The 15,948-nt window shown below is 40.1% G+C and overlaps 1 protein-coding gene across 5 annotated transcripts in view; it reads left to right on the top strand.

Moving 5' to 3' along the window:
• ZNF462 (zinc finger protein 462) overlaps nucleotides 1-15,948 on the top strand; it is a 152,519-nt gene that overhangs the window by 133,415 nt on the left and 3,156 nt on the right. For 4 of the 5 annotated variants that reach the window (XM_033237891.1, XM_033237890.1, XM_033237892.1 and 1 more), the window contains exons 11-12: nucleotides 8,769-8,901; nucleotides 14,996-15,119. In XM_033237891.1, coding sequence (XP_033093782.1) covers nucleotides 8,769-8,901; nucleotides 14,996-15,119 — 257 coding nt within the window. Of the gene's footprint in view, nucleotides 1-8,768; nucleotides 8,902-14,995; nucleotides 15,163-15,948 lie in introns of all 5 variants that reach the window. The other variant, XM_033237893.1, reaches the window with a different exon arrangement.

Below are 15,948 nucleotides of genomic sequence, written 5' to 3'. Positions count from 1 at the left end.
CCCAGCTTCTAACCTTACATAGAACTTTTCTTCTCCTTTCTTAAGGCAGATTTATTTATCTCACCTTTCTTTCAAAATCTAACCTAGTGCCCAACATACAGTAAAGCCTCAGGAGTTGTTTGTTAAATAAATGTTAAGTATCCTGTTCAAATAAGCAAAATGTGGCAGCATCCAGTAGCATCTTTTCCCTCTGCATTTGGGTCCAGGAGATTGACAACTGCTCAACTGGCCAGCCGCAAAGCTCTGAGCCTTTCTTTTTTTTTTTTTTTTTTTTTTGAGACGGAGTCTTGCTCTGTCACCCAGGCTGGAGTGCAGCGGCCAGATCTCAGCTCACTGCAAGCTCCACCTCCCGGATTTACGCCATTCTCCTGCCTCAGCCTCCCAAGTAGCTGGGACTACAGGCACCCGCCACCTTGCCCGAGTAGTTTTTTGTATTTTTTTAGTAGAGACGGAGTTTCACTGTGTTAGCCAAGATGGTCTCGATCTCCTGACCTCGTGATCCGCCCGTCTCGGCCTCCCAAAGTGCTGGGATTACAGGCTTGAGCCACCGCGTCCGGCTAAGCCTTTCTTAATGATGTCTTTCACCTAGCTTCCTTGAGTACTTGTGTCTGAATTTATGCTGAGTTTCTCCAAATAAGTGATTTTGTCTGGACTTTTGCTAAGTTAGGTATGATGGAAATATGTTTTCTGATTGTGACACAGTGATTACAAAAGAAAGTAGATATCTTCCTTGACTTCTTCCTTGACATATATATGTGCTCTATATCCTTCTGGGTACTCTGTCATCCTTTGTTTTTAATATTCGTAGGCTTTTATTTTGAAAGAAATTCTGAAAGGATGCTACTGTTCTATCCCATCACATTTTGCAATATCACATTATTGTTAATAGTTTTTCTTTCTCCTTCCTGTGTTCAGCCAGTATAGCCATGGTAGTTTTGACATACTTTGTGAGTAATTTTGCATTTCTGCAGATGATTTGCATTATAATGGGAAAAGCTTGAGCTGTGTCATCCGGAGATCTGAGTCCTAACTAATCCTGGCTTTATCACTTTCCTGTTTTGTGCTCTTCACCTACAAATATAGAAGGCAACACATTTACTACACAATGGTCATAAGGGATAAGTGATACATGTGAAAACTATGGGGTTATTTTTAGCACATAATCGATATTTGGTAAGTATTGAAACAAAATCATTTAGAAAGTGTCCACTCTTATTTTCTCATTAACAAGCAACTTTATTTCATGGGATGCAAATCTTATGGCAATATTTGTTTTTATTATTATACTTTAAGTTCTAGGGTACATGTGCACAACATGCAGGTTTGTTACATATGTATACATGTGCCGTGTTGGTGTGCTGTACCCATTAACTCGTCATTTACATTAGGTATATCTCCTAATGCTATCCCTTCCCCCTACCCCCACCCCACGACAGACTCTGGTGTGTGATGTTCTCCATCCTGTGTCCAAATGTTCTCATTGTTCAATTCCCACCTGTGAGTGAGAACATGCAGTGTTTGGTGATCTGTCCTTGTGATAGTTTGCTCAGAATGATGGTTTCCAGCTTCATCCATGTCCCTACCAAGGACATGAACTCATCCTTTTCTGTGACTGCATAGTATTCCATGGTATATATGTGCCACATTTTCTTAATCCAGTCTATCATTGATGGACATTTGGGTTGTTTCCAAGTCTTTGTTACTGTGAATAGTGCCACAATAAACATACGTGTGCATGTGTCTTTATAGCAGTATGATTTATAATCCTTCGGGTATATCCCCAGTAATGGGATGGCTGGGTCAAATGGTATTTCTAGTTCTAGATCCTTGAGGAATCACCACACTGTCTTCTACAATGGTTGAACTAGTTTACAGTCCCACCAATGGTGTAAAAGTGTTCCTGTTTCTCCACACCCTCTCCAGCACCTGTTGTTTCCTGACTTTTTAATGATCACCATTTTAACTGGTATGAGATGGTATCTCATTGTGGTTCTGATTTGCATTTCTCTGATGGCCAGTGATGATGAGCATTTTTCATGTGTCTGTTGGCTGCATAAATGTCTTCTTTTGAGAAGTGTCTGTTCATATCCTTTGCCCACTTTTTGATGGAGTTGTTTGATTTTTTCTTGTAAATTTGTTTAAGTTCTTTGTAGATTCTGGATATTAGCCCTTTGTCAGGTGGGTAGATTGTAAAAATGTTTTCCCATTCTGTAGGTTGATCTTATGGCAATATTATGAAGTCTTTATACTTTATGATCTTTCATGGGTTTTCATGTTACTGGTGAATTCAGATAGCATTTATTGCGTGTCAAGTGGATGACTCTACACCGAGCCTATAAAGCTAAATAACAAATGGTTGCTACCCTGGAAGAGTTTATAAGCAACTAGGTGAGACAGGTTTAAACAGAGAAGCACAATTCAGCATGTTACTTGCTTGATAAGAGGTAGTTTTAAAATTGGAGAGGAGCATAGTACACAACAAATACAGTTTCATGGCTCAGGTTCCATAGAACTTTAATACTGCCTGACTGGTTTGTTTGGCTGAATATCTTTTCTTTCTCCCCTCACCCCCAGCTTTATTGAGGTATAATTGATAAATGAAATTGTATATATGTAAGGTGTACAATGTGATGGTTTGATATATGTGAAGAAAAGGGGAACCCTTGTGTACTGTTGATAGGGATGTAAGTTGGGAGAGCCATTAGAGAAAACAGCACGAAAGCTCCTCAGAAAATTGAAGATAGAAGTACCATATGATACAGCAATCCCACTTCTGGATATTTAACTAAAGGAAACAAAATCAGTGTCTCAAATAGCTACTGCACTCCTCTGTTCCCTGCAACAGTATTCACAATAGAATAGCCAAGACATGGAAGCAGCCTAACTATCCATTGATGGATGCATTTTTTAAAAAGTGGTACATAAATACACAATAGCATATTATTCAGCCATGGGAAACAAAGACACTCTACCATTTGGGACAGTATGGACAAACTTTGAATATCCTTCCTTGAAGCTTTTGCAAGAACTCTCATTGAGGTATTCTTATCTGAGAATGCAAGATTTTTTTACTTGCACTTTTGACCGTCTTGCTGTAAGAAATCGTACAGACAATACTTTACTGAATCTTTCTCCCACTATTTTCTTTCCCTCATTCCCATTCTGATTTTTAAGGACAGGCAAAGAAGACCTGTCTGTTGAGTAGCCCACTTGGTAAGTCAGGGGTTGGGAAACTATGGTGCATGGACCGAATCCGGCCCACCTCCTTTTTCATATGGTCCACTCTCTAAGGATGGTCTTGACATGTTTTAATGATTGAAAAATTGTCAAAAAAAACTGTTATGTGAAATAGGAAATTCACATTTCACTTTCCCTAAATAAAGCTTTATTGGAAGACAGCCATGCTCATCCATTGACTTACTGTTTATGGTTGCTTCTGAGCTACAACAGCAGTTGAATAGTTGTAACAAAGACCATAGGGTCCAGAAAGCCTCAAATATTTACTTATCTGGCCCTTTACACAAAAAGTGTACCAGCCTGTGTTATAAGTCATTCAAAATCTTCGCAGCACTGTGCATTCTTTTTAACATCAACATGCAGTATTAGGTAATATGAGCATCCTGTTTGGGTGCCTCTGTTTGAAGGTATGAATGTTAAGTAAGAGGGGCAGCCTCAGAGTTGAAAACTCTGGAAACATTAAGTGGACTTTCTCAATCACAATCTCTCCTATTTGATGCCTGCAATGTAATCTGAAGACAAGGATTCCAGTTCCATTCTGTCATTAGCAAGCACATTTATATCAGTCTTCTATCAGACTGGGTTTGCTACCCTAGTACAATATGAAAATGCATAGTCAACTTGATAATATTTGTAAGTCACATATAATTATTATTGCCTTAGAATATGCCAGAAGTATGGAAATACATGCTAAGACCAGATCTAAACCATTTTGCTGAATAGTTAAAAGTCAGCAAATAGACAAAGCTTGAACTTTAAGTTTGAGTGTGGAAGTGGTTTTGCAGTGTCCTCACTTCAGTGTTAAAGGATAAAACATTTGACACCTCATCTCACTTTTATTTTTATTTATTTATTTTATTATCATTATTTTTTTGAGACAGAGTCTTCCTCTATCACCCAGGCTGGAGTGCAGTGGCATGATCTTCGCTCTCTGCATCCTCCACTTCCCAGGTTCAAGCAATTCTCCTGCCTCAGCCTCCCAAGTAGCTGGGATTACAGGCACCTGCCACCACGCCTGGCTAATTTTTGTATTTTTAGTAGAGACAGGGTTTCACCATGTTGGCCAGGCTGGTCTCAAAGTCCTGACCTCAAGTGATCCACTCACCTCAGCCTCCCAAAGTGCTGGGATTACAGGTGTGAGCCACCACACCCAGCCCTCGTCTCACATTCTCATTAGATGGATGACTTCACCAAACTCTGGGTTAGTGGCCTTCACAGGGGACCTTGAGTGAGTGGGCATTCACAAATAGCTTTCACAGGAATAAAGATCTGCATATAGGTTTCTAGTCTGAATTATTATGTGTCTGAACAATCCACCCTTCAAGAACATGCGGCTTCTTTCACCTGCAGAAGGAGCCTGCAAGGAGCCGGGTTCTAAATCTCAAACTCTTAAGCTTGCTCTTTCTCCCTTTGCTGTGGGCCTTTGGGGAAATGATAATAAACTGCTTCTCATCTTTAGAGGGAAAAAGTGTGTTTCTCTCAATATGTCGTCTGCATCATCAAGGAGTTACTCAAATACACACCAGTCTCCGGGCCCAGAAAGTGGTGTAATCAGTTCAAAATATATGGGAACTTTTATAAAGTCTATACCCTTTGACTTTGACCCTGTAATTTCACGTCTGGAAATTTAGCCTATAAAATTAAAACTAGGCATGAAAGAAAGGCTTAAATACAATAAGGTTTATTATTTTTTGTAACAAACATTTTTAATAATGAAAAGCCAGAAATGATCCACTGTAAATTCATGCGGGAATGCATAGTCAAGTAAACTGTCATATATCCACTTGATGAAATGTTATGTAGTGATTAAAAATTATATTTATTCAGAGAATGATGTGCACACTGTGCCAGGCATGAAAAAGTTGGATATACACTTGTTTGTTTTAAATGATAACAGTAATGTAAATAAGTTATGGATAGAGAACAGGAATACAGAAATACAGTAATTCATTAACAGTTATTATGTATAGGTAGTTGGACTTTAAATGAGTTTTTCTGTATTTTCATAAATTTTTTTGTGAATATTTATATAAAAGAAACTATTTTAAATGAAAATGAAGATATCCAGTAGCCAGGAGGCGAGAATAACACCCTCTCTTAATCTAGACACTGTGCTGGCCAGTGGGGGTTCAGCTGTAAGTAAGACTCACAGCAAGTCTGTTCTCATAGTTTGTATTTGGACTGGGGAGGGGCAGGCCATAAACAATTCATTACTGAATGGGGTGTGCTTTTGAAGTGGGGGTGCAGAGTGCTATGAACACATGGAGCAAGGATATTGAACACAGGAGGAATTTAGGGAAGATCTTCCAGAAGAAGTGACAGAAGCAGGGCTAGGAGATTAAGGACTCAACACATGAAGCCGGCAGGCATGAGCAAGTTTCAGACAGGTGAGATGGTGGAGGCATAGACTCCTCAAGGGCATGACATATTCCAGGACCTCCGTAAGTTCAGGGTGGTGGGAGCAAGGGGGAGCCTGGAGAAGATGGGCCAGAATAACATGAGAGCCCGCCATGTAAACGGCAGTAAGAAATTTGTATTTCGTCCTCAGGGCAAGCAGAGACTGACATGAAAAGATTTAAATTTTTTTAAAAATTGCTTTGACCACACTAAAGAATCAGGTACAAGAAGGGACAAGAGTAGGTGCTGGGAGACGAACACGGGAGGGGAAGGGGCTTGCAGTAATCCAGGTAAACAATGATAATGGGCTCAGGAATGCAGAAAAGAGTCTTCCTTTTGTGTTAGGATTAATATTTAGATGGATGGCTTGGGGATTTCAAATACCGTCATAACCCAAAACAATCAAGAGTTTTTATTTTAAAATATTCTAATTACATAGCAAAAATTTGAGTTCTCATTTTTAAATCTTTTAATTGCCTAGCAAAGATTTTAGAAATCTTCAGGACCAAATAAATCCTGGGTTAGCCTGGGATGAACATCATACTGTGAAAATGTCATGTACTATTTTAAAATCATGCAGAATTTAAAATGTTAACAGTTTTCCAGTGAAGGGATGATGGTGCTGGGAAAATGGACAAATACAGTCTTCAAAAAAACCCAGAATGAGGGGGGAAAAACATAACATTTGGTTTGGTGACAGATCTCCTTCTGTCACCAAGAGCTCCAAAAGAAGCAGGGGTTCCAGTGTGGACCCCAGAGGCTGGCACACAGCAAGCCAGCCCTCCAGGAATCCTTGATCAATGAATGAATGAATCAATCAATCAATCAATCAATCAAAACAACTGGATTAAAGCAGATGTTTGAGGATTCTTCTTTGGTCTCCTTGGTTTCATTATTTTTGTTTCCTGGTGACAGCCCACCCCTTATGTCCTTTACACATATTTATAGTTTCCCTGATTACTAATGGTGAGAAGTGCAGGAGAAAGTGGCTCAGGAAAGGCTGCCTTTTATGTACTAGTCACTTAAAAATACTTTTCTTCAAATGTATTTAAAAATTAGGCAAATTGGAACCTTGCCCACTTTTCCTGAAAAACTAGCAAGCCAGAAAACTTTTTATTCAAATATTTATCATAAATGCTATTTGGCTAAAATGTAGACTTTGTGGCTAAACATAACTTTGTAAATATGCATTTACAGTGCTCGTTGTAAGCATTCCCAAGAGCCAAAACTAGAAAAGGCTCACATTCCCAGAAAAGGAAAAGGAAATTACATTTTGGGGGACTGTTGTGTTTCAGGCACTATGCTGACCTCCTTTCACAAATAAATATATCAAGGACATATACTGAGTGATTTATCCAGAATCTAGTGGTTAATGGCAAATCCTAAACTTGAACTCAGGTCTGTCTGAATTCAAAGCACATGTTCTTGTGCTATCCCTTTTTACTTTTATGTCATAAAAGGAAATCAGTGAAAATGTTAAAGCCCTAGTTAGTAAGGTGCTACAAGCAAAACTCCTTTGGAAACCGTTACTGTGGACTTAGAGGGGAAGAAAGAGAAATCAGGATTCGAAATTGACCTCTTTCTCTTCCTCTTGCCTTAGTCCCTTAATTTTTACAGCTTGTTTAATTGAGAAAAACAAGAAGTTGCCTTCCCTGCTTGTTTAGCGTTGGGATTGTTGTCTACGTCTTGTCCACCCCCATGTTGAGTTGTTTTCAAAGTTAACTAATTTCATGGATTTCATTGTTATAGATAGATCAGTGTATTGTTTCTCCTGTTTTAAAAGAGGTTTTTCCCTGAGTTCTCCTCCTTCTGAATGCTACCTATCTCTTACAGGATGTTGTTGGGACAGTATTCAGCCTCAGTGTCTTTAAGGCCTGGTACTCTGAGGCTCTTTAAATTTGTCACAGTCAATGATGATGTTCCCATCTGCCAAGCACATGGAATCAGTGGCGTTCAGCAAATCTTGGTCCCAGAGACTATTTTGGAATTGTCTTGTAAATTATCTCTTTCCTCTCCTGTGCCTTCATCACACTCTGTCTCTACTGTGGCAGCTAGGGAAGTCTGCCTTGGAATCTAGTTAATGATGTCTGTCTTCCCTCTTCAACTCAACTGGGAGCCTCTGGAGGCCAGAACCAGGTCTCATTCATCTTGTGTGTACCTTCCCCATGCCTCCAAGAAGGGGAGCATAACACCTTACAAAGATGCGTAGCCCGTGGCAGTTTTTTGACTTTAACCCTGCACCAGCTTTTCATTCCTGATCATTCTATGCATGCAACTGGAGAGGTTCTGAAAATCAATTCATGATGAAGGTAAATTTTGTGCTGCCATTGATCTGGGAACCCAAAATGGAAAATCATTAAAGACTTTTCTTAGAATAGATTTTTGTTTCCCTCCAATGATATTTTGAAGAAAGCTTGGATTTCCACATTATTCTGACCACATTTTACATAAATAAAAACCAGCCATAGTTAACACTTTAAAAGGGCTTTTAGGGGTTAGTCATCTAGGTTTTTCTCAGATAATCCCAGCCTTGATACACAGGCTGTGGTCAGCTTCAAAAACAGTAGTAACACTTGACAGTAATAATAATTATCTTCCATTTAAACTAGAATTCAGGATCAGATGGCTGTCATCTGGCCTAGCCTGAGACACCCTGCAACACCCTGGTTGTTGGGATCATGGCAAAGAAGCTTGTATTGTGTCTCATTGCTAGTGGTCAGCATGCTTGCAGAATATCTTCACCTGCAGAAGTATTTGAAACTTGGATTGTTACGAGGGTTGCACCTTTGAATTCAACTAAAATAAAAAGTGTGTTTTGGATATTTACTCTATACTCTAGGTTTCGTTTTACTTTTGGTCTCCTGCATACCACAGCTCATGTTTCTTCACAAGTTTGGTAATGAAGGTCCAGTGTGCAAAAGTTCCCCCGAAAATGATGGAATGCAGGAGCAAAGGGTAGCTCCATCTCCGAAAGAGTCAAAACAAAGTCAAAGAACTCTTAGGCCCTGGAGTTGTTTGGTCCTGGTTGCGAAACCACAGTCACAGTAAAATGATGTCGGAAAGATCACTCCATCAGAAGGAACCCTATTTGGTCTGCGGCTTATTATTCCATCATTTGTTTGGGCCTTTTTCAGGTAAGCCGTAACTTTGAGCTGGTTGGACGGGTTAACTTGGATCAGCTGGAACAGATGAAGGAGAAAATGGAGAGCTCCAGCAGCGATGATGAGGACAAGGAAGAAGAAATGAACAGCAAGACTGAAGACAGAGGTTAGTCTCATCCTGCCCTCCCAATCCCAGATGGCATCTGTCATGTCCGTAGTGAGACAGAAGGGAGGCAGGAGATTGTTGTAGGAGTAACAGAAGGAATGATCCTTCTTAGTTAAGTAGCAGAACAGACTGACTTAGGAAACACATCAAGAGCTGTGTCTTTGTAAACTATTACTAGCTATAGAAACACCAAGGAAAACAGACATTTTCTCCCTAATTATAGATATATGTTTGTTGAAAAAATAGATGGCAGTGATTTGTTTTTAATAAGGAAAACTGGTATCTAGGGAATCTTCAGAATAAGGACAAGCAGACAGCAAGATGGATGACACTGTAATGCTCTAGAGGAATGAGAATGAACTTCCAGTTGAATGCTTATTTAAAATTACTGCTGCTGGGGCTGTAGGGGAGAGTGCAAAGAACTTGAGCCCCTACCCCTTGATGTCCCTCTGCATGACCCTTTTCTTAACCCCCTTTGTGCTCTGACTTGCTTTGTAAAGAGAGAGAAAGAGAGACCACCTCTTTCATTCAACTATGTATTTACAGAATACACTGGGGAAGGTTTTGTGGGACTTTGGTACTATTTTTCTAACTTCCTGTGAGTCTATAATTATTTCAGAATGAAAAAGTTTTCAAAAGTATATTTAGTTGTGGATATACATTTATGTGATTCAGAGTTGGTTTTCCATATTGTTCAGCATAGAATATTGTGGAAAACCCCAGACTATACATACAAGAATATAGGTTGAGATATGTTACTTTAGTTATTGCAGATTTATCAAAAGCACGTGGATAACATAAACATCAGAAATCAACATTGCAGATATCGACCCAGAGATGAGAATAGTTGCCGTTACTGAGCATCATTATGTGCTAGCCTCAGTGCTGGTGGTTTTTATATAACATTTTTCTTTAATCTCATGACTAGAGAGGACTATGCATTTAGCCTGCCGAATTTGGTTTCCAGTTCTGCTACTTACTATCTAGACGGCTGCGGGTAAATTATTTTATCTCCTTGTACATTCATCATCTGTAAAATAATAACAGTCATAATAATGAGAATAGTATCACCTCCCTCCTAAGATTGTTGTAAAGATTTTTTTTTGAACTTTAAAACTTCAGATTTCAGACTTTTTAAATTTATTTTTTAATTATTTTTAATTGATAAAAATTGCATATATTTATGATGTATAACATGTTTCAAAATACATACACATTGTGGAAAATTATATCAAGCTAATTAATGTATGCATTACCTCACATACTTGTCATTTTTATGGTGAGAACACTTAAAATCTACTCTCTTAGCAATTGTCAGGTATACAATATGTTGTTATTAACTGTAGTCACTGTGTTGTACAATAGATCTCTTGAACTTATTCTTCCTATCTGACTGAAATATTGTATCCTTTGAACAACATCTCCCCATATCCCCAAGCCCCTGGTAACTACCATTCTACTATCTGCTTGTATGAGTTTGCCTTTTCTAGATTCCCCATATATGAGTGAGGTCGTGCAGTATTTGTGTCTGCCTCTCTGTGCCTGGCTCGTTTCACTTAACGTAATGTTCTACAAGTTTATCTCTGTTGTCACAGATGACAGGATTTCATATTTTTTAATGGTGAATAGTATTTCATGTGTGTATATACCACATTTTCTTCATCCATTCATTTTTTGATGGACGCCTAACTTGATTACTTACCTTGGTTATTATGAATAACCCTGCAGTGGACGTGAGAGTGCAGATATGTCTTCAATATCCTACTTTCATTTCCTTTGGATATACCTAGAAGTGGGATTGCTAGATCAATGTGGTAGTTCTACTTTTAATTGGTTGAGGAACCTCCATGCTGTTTCCCTAATGGCTGCACTAATTTGCAGTCCCACCAACGCTGAGGTGCACAGGAGTTCCCTTATCTCCACATTCTCTCTAGCATGTTATCTTTACTCTTTTTGATAATAGCGCTCATTGTGGTTTAATTTGCATTTCCCTGATGATTAGTGATGTTGAACATTTGTTCATATGCCTGGTGGCCATTTGTGTCTTCTTTTGAGAGATGTCTACTCAGATCCTTTGCCATTTTTTAATCAGGTTATTTTCTATTGAGTTGCTTGATTTTCTAATATAGCATGGGTACTAATCTCTTATTAGATGTATGGTTTGCATATATTATCACTCATTCCATAGGTTGTCTGTTACTATGTTGATTGTTTCCTTGGCTGTGCAGAAGCTGTTTAGTTTGATGTAATTCTGTTTATCTGTTCTTGCTTTTGTTGCCCATGCTTTTGAGGTCATATCCAAAAAATCATTGCCCAGACCAATGTCATGGAGCTTTTCCCCTTTGTTTTTGTCTAGTAGTTTTATGGTTTTAGGTCTTATATTCAAGTTTTTAATTCATTTGGAGGTTATTTTTGTATCTGGTGTGAGATAAGGGTCTAATTTCATTCTTCTGCATGGGAATATCCACCTGTTCCAATACCATTTATTGAAGAGACTGCCCTTTCCCCATTATGTGTTCTTGGCACCTTTGTTGAAAACTGACGGACCGTGAATGTGTGGATTTATTTCTGGGCTCTCTATTCTGTTCTGTTGGTCTGTGTATCTGTTTTTATGCCAGTACCATGCTGTTTTGATTACTATAGTTTTGTAGTCAATTTTGAAGTCAGGTAAGGTGGTGCCTCCAACTTTGTTCTGTTTGCTTAAAATTGTTTTGGCTATCCAGGGTGTGGTTCTATGGGTTGTTGTAAAGATCAAATGAGATAACACACAAGACCTTCGCCAAGTTCCTAGAATATAGCAGTTACCTAATAAATGATAAGCCTGCAATGTAGGTGTTATTTTTGTGATTTCACAAATGGGAAAATTAGGACCCAGGAAATTTAAGAGCATGTTCAAAGTAAAAAACAAAACAAACAACAACAAAAAAAATAAACCCTGGAGATGAAATTCAATTCAAATTTACATCTTCTGGCTCCAAAGGCAAGCCCTCTTCTTACCCTGCACATCACTTTCCCAATGCCTCGAGTAGTGTAATCTTCATTGAAGGGGACCTGGCCCTGAAATCTGTGGGTTCAGTGGCCTTTGGGACCTTGCTCTAAGGAGCCGTTTTGCAGAATTTCTTTGTGTTTTCTGCTTGTTCTGTCTGCAAACATTAAGGAAGCCTATTGGTGGGCTACTTCCCTCCAAGGTGTTCCCTGTTCCTTTTCCTGACTTGCACTCACCCTCCTACCATGATGCCAGGGCTGAAGACTATGGGTTTGCAAAGGGGAGTTCCAGTTTGGCTCTTGAACCCCTGATCAAGACAGTCAGCAGGAAATGACAGCCAAGATATACTACCGTTTCAAAAACCCTGTGCCTACAGTTAACCTGAAAAAGACATGGACAAATAAAACATCCTTACCATATAGGTTGATTGTTCCCATAAAGTTATTACTTTTATCAGTAGGGGCTGTATTAATCCATTTCTTACAAGGAAAATGGTTGTGATCGGAGAAGCATGGCTTTTTTTTTTTTTTCTTTTTCAAACCATTTCATGAGTATGTTCTTCACAATGATTTCTTAACATCTCTGCACTACTACCGGAGTTTTCTGGGAGAGGATACTTTTGACAGAAAGACTCCTTTTTCTTCATAATGCTCCATGGCCTTGCCTTTTCTCCTCTGAAAATAAATTATTTCTCATTGGATATTATTGTGGCTTTTTAATCTCTAAAGCTGAGCATGTGTGATTTCAAAGGTTATAAGCGTTATAAAGGCAAAATACCTTCTAGGCTTCTGCTCCCCTGTGACTCCTTATACAAAAAGAAAAGGAAAGAAAGAAAACTCGAATTTAGAAGATGGTGGTTGGGATGTGTGTGGGACACGAGGCAGACCTCCTCATTTTACCCTACTTGGCAGCCCCCTTCTACTTGGCACTGTGGCATTACACTGGAATGGGTTGGCTGGAAAGAACTTCAGGGTCCCCGCTTCTCACTGGAAAAAGTATAGTATCCACATTCATGAGCTTTACTACGTGGGGGGAAAATAAAAAAGCCCTCAGGGTGGAGAAGCACGTATTCCTCTCAGAGGGTGGGGGATTTACATGAGTAACTTCCAGTCATGTTAATGGGAATTAGAAGCCTAAACCTTCCCTTCCCCCTCACCAATCCTTGAAAGAGCAGCCTCCTTTGTCCCAACTCCTTTGAATAGACCGAGAATCAACTTTCCACCATCTAGGTATATTCTTGGCAAGAAGAAGAAATGCACACAATAGCCTCGGGCGTTTCTGCCAGACATCCCAGCTTCTAGGAGCAGAGGGCAGGAGGTGGCTTGCGCGCAGCTCTCGTGCTGGTGGAGAGCTCTTGGAAGAGTGGCCAGTGCCCAGTGGCCTCCTCCTTTGAGGATGGAACTTATTATGTGCCATTGGAAAGGACAGATGACTGGTTTCCTGTTTACAGATTAAGGGTAAAGGAGCAAGTGTACCAGGAATGTTATTCCTCTTATTGGCAGTTTAGACTTTTATCAGACACCCTCAGTTTAGGGGATTCACAGCGTTGCAGCCACCCCACTCCCTACCTCCTTTCTAAACGCAAGCGCTGGACTGAATATGGACATGCTGCAGGTCCTGCCTAGGAAGCTCAGGGATGATTTGAAAGAGAAGAATCCAGGCATGAAGAAATCAAAATTAACCCCAGCAGAATCCTCCCCACCCCCCTCTCATTATGCAGTTGGGGAGGAGTCAGGAAGGCATTCTGTTGATTTCTTGCCCAAGATAATCCCTGCTAAGGAATTAATGCGCAGAGCAGATGGTGCTGTCTCATTTCCAATGAAAAGAATCAAGGAAGATAGTCTGTGCAATTATTTTTAATGGCTTGTGTGGTGATCTTCTTAATTTGTGAGAAAATGTTTCATCTTTTGTTAAAACTGGCCCCAGTCACATAGCTGTTTGTGCTGAAGATTAAGGCATCACAGAGCCCCCCATCCTGTTAACATCGTCCTGAGAATCTTATTAGATGGGGCATTTCAACCAGGAGGCATCTTCCTGTAATGTCTTGTATGTGTGGACCAGAGTGATCAGAGTGTAAAGATGATCAACACTTCCCTATGCGATACCCTCACTTTGCAACACGGCTGCAGAACTGGCAAAGTCCTGCCGTTTATTACCTACATGAAGACTTGGCCCTCTGGTATAATGAAACACACATGGGCTAGGAACGCAGGCTAACACAATGGCCATATAAGCTCTTATCTTTGAGTTTGCCAGAAGACATGGCCTGAAAACAGTTAAACAGCCAATCCACATTTATCAGACTTCTACCATGTGCCTAGTACCATGGAGGAAACAAAACAACTAAGTCAATATTTGATGTTTACAACAGACCGTCCAGAAATGTCTGCGTATCCCCGTATTCATGAATACCACCAATGGAGGGGTAGGTGCCGGGCAGCTAGCCAGGATCTCTCAATAGCTGGGCACATGTGTTTACATACTGGTTCCCACTCATCCAGATTCATGTTCATGGTAGAGTCTTCGCTTGCAGATCTCATTCAGTGCACATAACTGCCCTGTAAGCTATTGATTATAATACCTATGATGGATGACCACAAGACATGAGCCTTCAGCCTTACTTGGAACAAGTAGAAACCCTGAGGTCCACAACACATAACCTGGTCCAGGGCTTTTGGTAGCCTATGTTCTTTTCAGTGAACAAAGATAAACCTGTGTCAAAAAAGAAATGAATAGATGCTAACCTGTGAGGCACTGATATAAATCATCACACAAAGGAGAGAATAAATTGGAAAAAATAATGCTCAGATTCCTTTGGAATGGGCAAGGGGCTCTTCAGTCAAGAAAGACCCAGATTATGTGATAGAAGCTTTGGGGAGGTGAGGAGAAATGAGGTGTTGGGGCCCAAGAACCAGAAACAGTTCTTGAATGCTATTCAAAAAATGTCCTAAGGGGGAAACCTAAGAAAAAGTAAGGAATCTGGAAATTGCTTTCACCGCATGGCTTTATCTGTGAAGGTAGGAGAGAGGGTATCCTAATGAATGCTGACTTAACCTATTCTGCTGATTCCCACAGCACACAGGTAACACTTCTGCTTTCTCTTTGCAGAGCTGATGAGATTTTCTGACCACGGGGCTGCTATTAACACTGAGAAGCGTTTTCCATGTGAATTTTGTGGACGGGCGTTTTCACAGGGCTCTGAGTGGGAAAGACATGTGCTGAGACACGGCATGTAAGTCGGGCCATCTCAAGGATGCCTTTGTCCAAAGCAAGAGGTAGGGAGGGAGGGAAGGGCTCTCGTTTTGGTTCCCCTGACAGTATATACACCCCTCTGTGTCACATTTCTGGGCCATGGGAGGAGAGGCAATAGTGAGGAACCAAGTTTCTCCTTTTCTGTTGTTTTTTAAAATGGTCACCCAGCCGCAAGTCAAATAAGGAAAAAAATCATCTTTATGAACGACCAGTCCCACTCAAGCCCATGTGCAGAAGTATAGTGTTTTCTCCAGCCAATGTCCCTTTAGTTTTCATTAGCATGACATTCTATAATAGAACGTGAATCGAGGTCTAAAGATATGGCTCCTGTTCCTGCCTCTGTGACTGACCATTCCCTGAGTGGCCCTGAACATTCCATGTACTGCCTTGGGGACAGAGCTAGCTTCTGCCTGCCTCCCAGGTAGGTGAGAGCATACTTGTAAAATACTTATGAGATTCCTGAACATAAAATCAGCCCCTCAACAAGGCACCGTTAGTCCACCAGACACAGAAAGAACCGAGGATGTGGTCTTTTCAGGAGGAAACATGGCTTGTGTGGTGATAGGAAGCCTGAAGCTTGATCCCTGAAGCCTCAAGGGTCTAGACCTCAGAGAATATAACCATGCTTCCCAAGACATGGGTTCCGTCTTTAAGTTTTTGCTTTTAGTTTGTTTTCATGATTTGTTTCAGGACCTGACAAATAAATCTTTAGTACCTGAGTTACTCTTTTAGACTTAATAAATATAACCAAATCTCCAAGCTTCTGGGTTCAGCTGATGACTTTGAGCATAAGACAATTCCTGCTATTA

The sequence above is a fragment of the Trachypithecus francoisi genome, unplaced genomic scaffold, assembly GCF_009764315.1.
Source record: "Trachypithecus francoisi isolate TF-2019V2 unplaced genomic scaffold, Tfra_2.0 Lachesis_group16, whole genome shotgun sequence".
NCBI classification, from domain to species: domain Eukaryota; kingdom Metazoa; phylum Chordata; class Mammalia; order Primates; family Cercopithecidae; genus Trachypithecus; species Trachypithecus francoisi.
The sequence above is the reverse complement of the archived record's forward strand: the minus strand, read 5'-3'. Positions and strand labels throughout refer to the sequence as shown.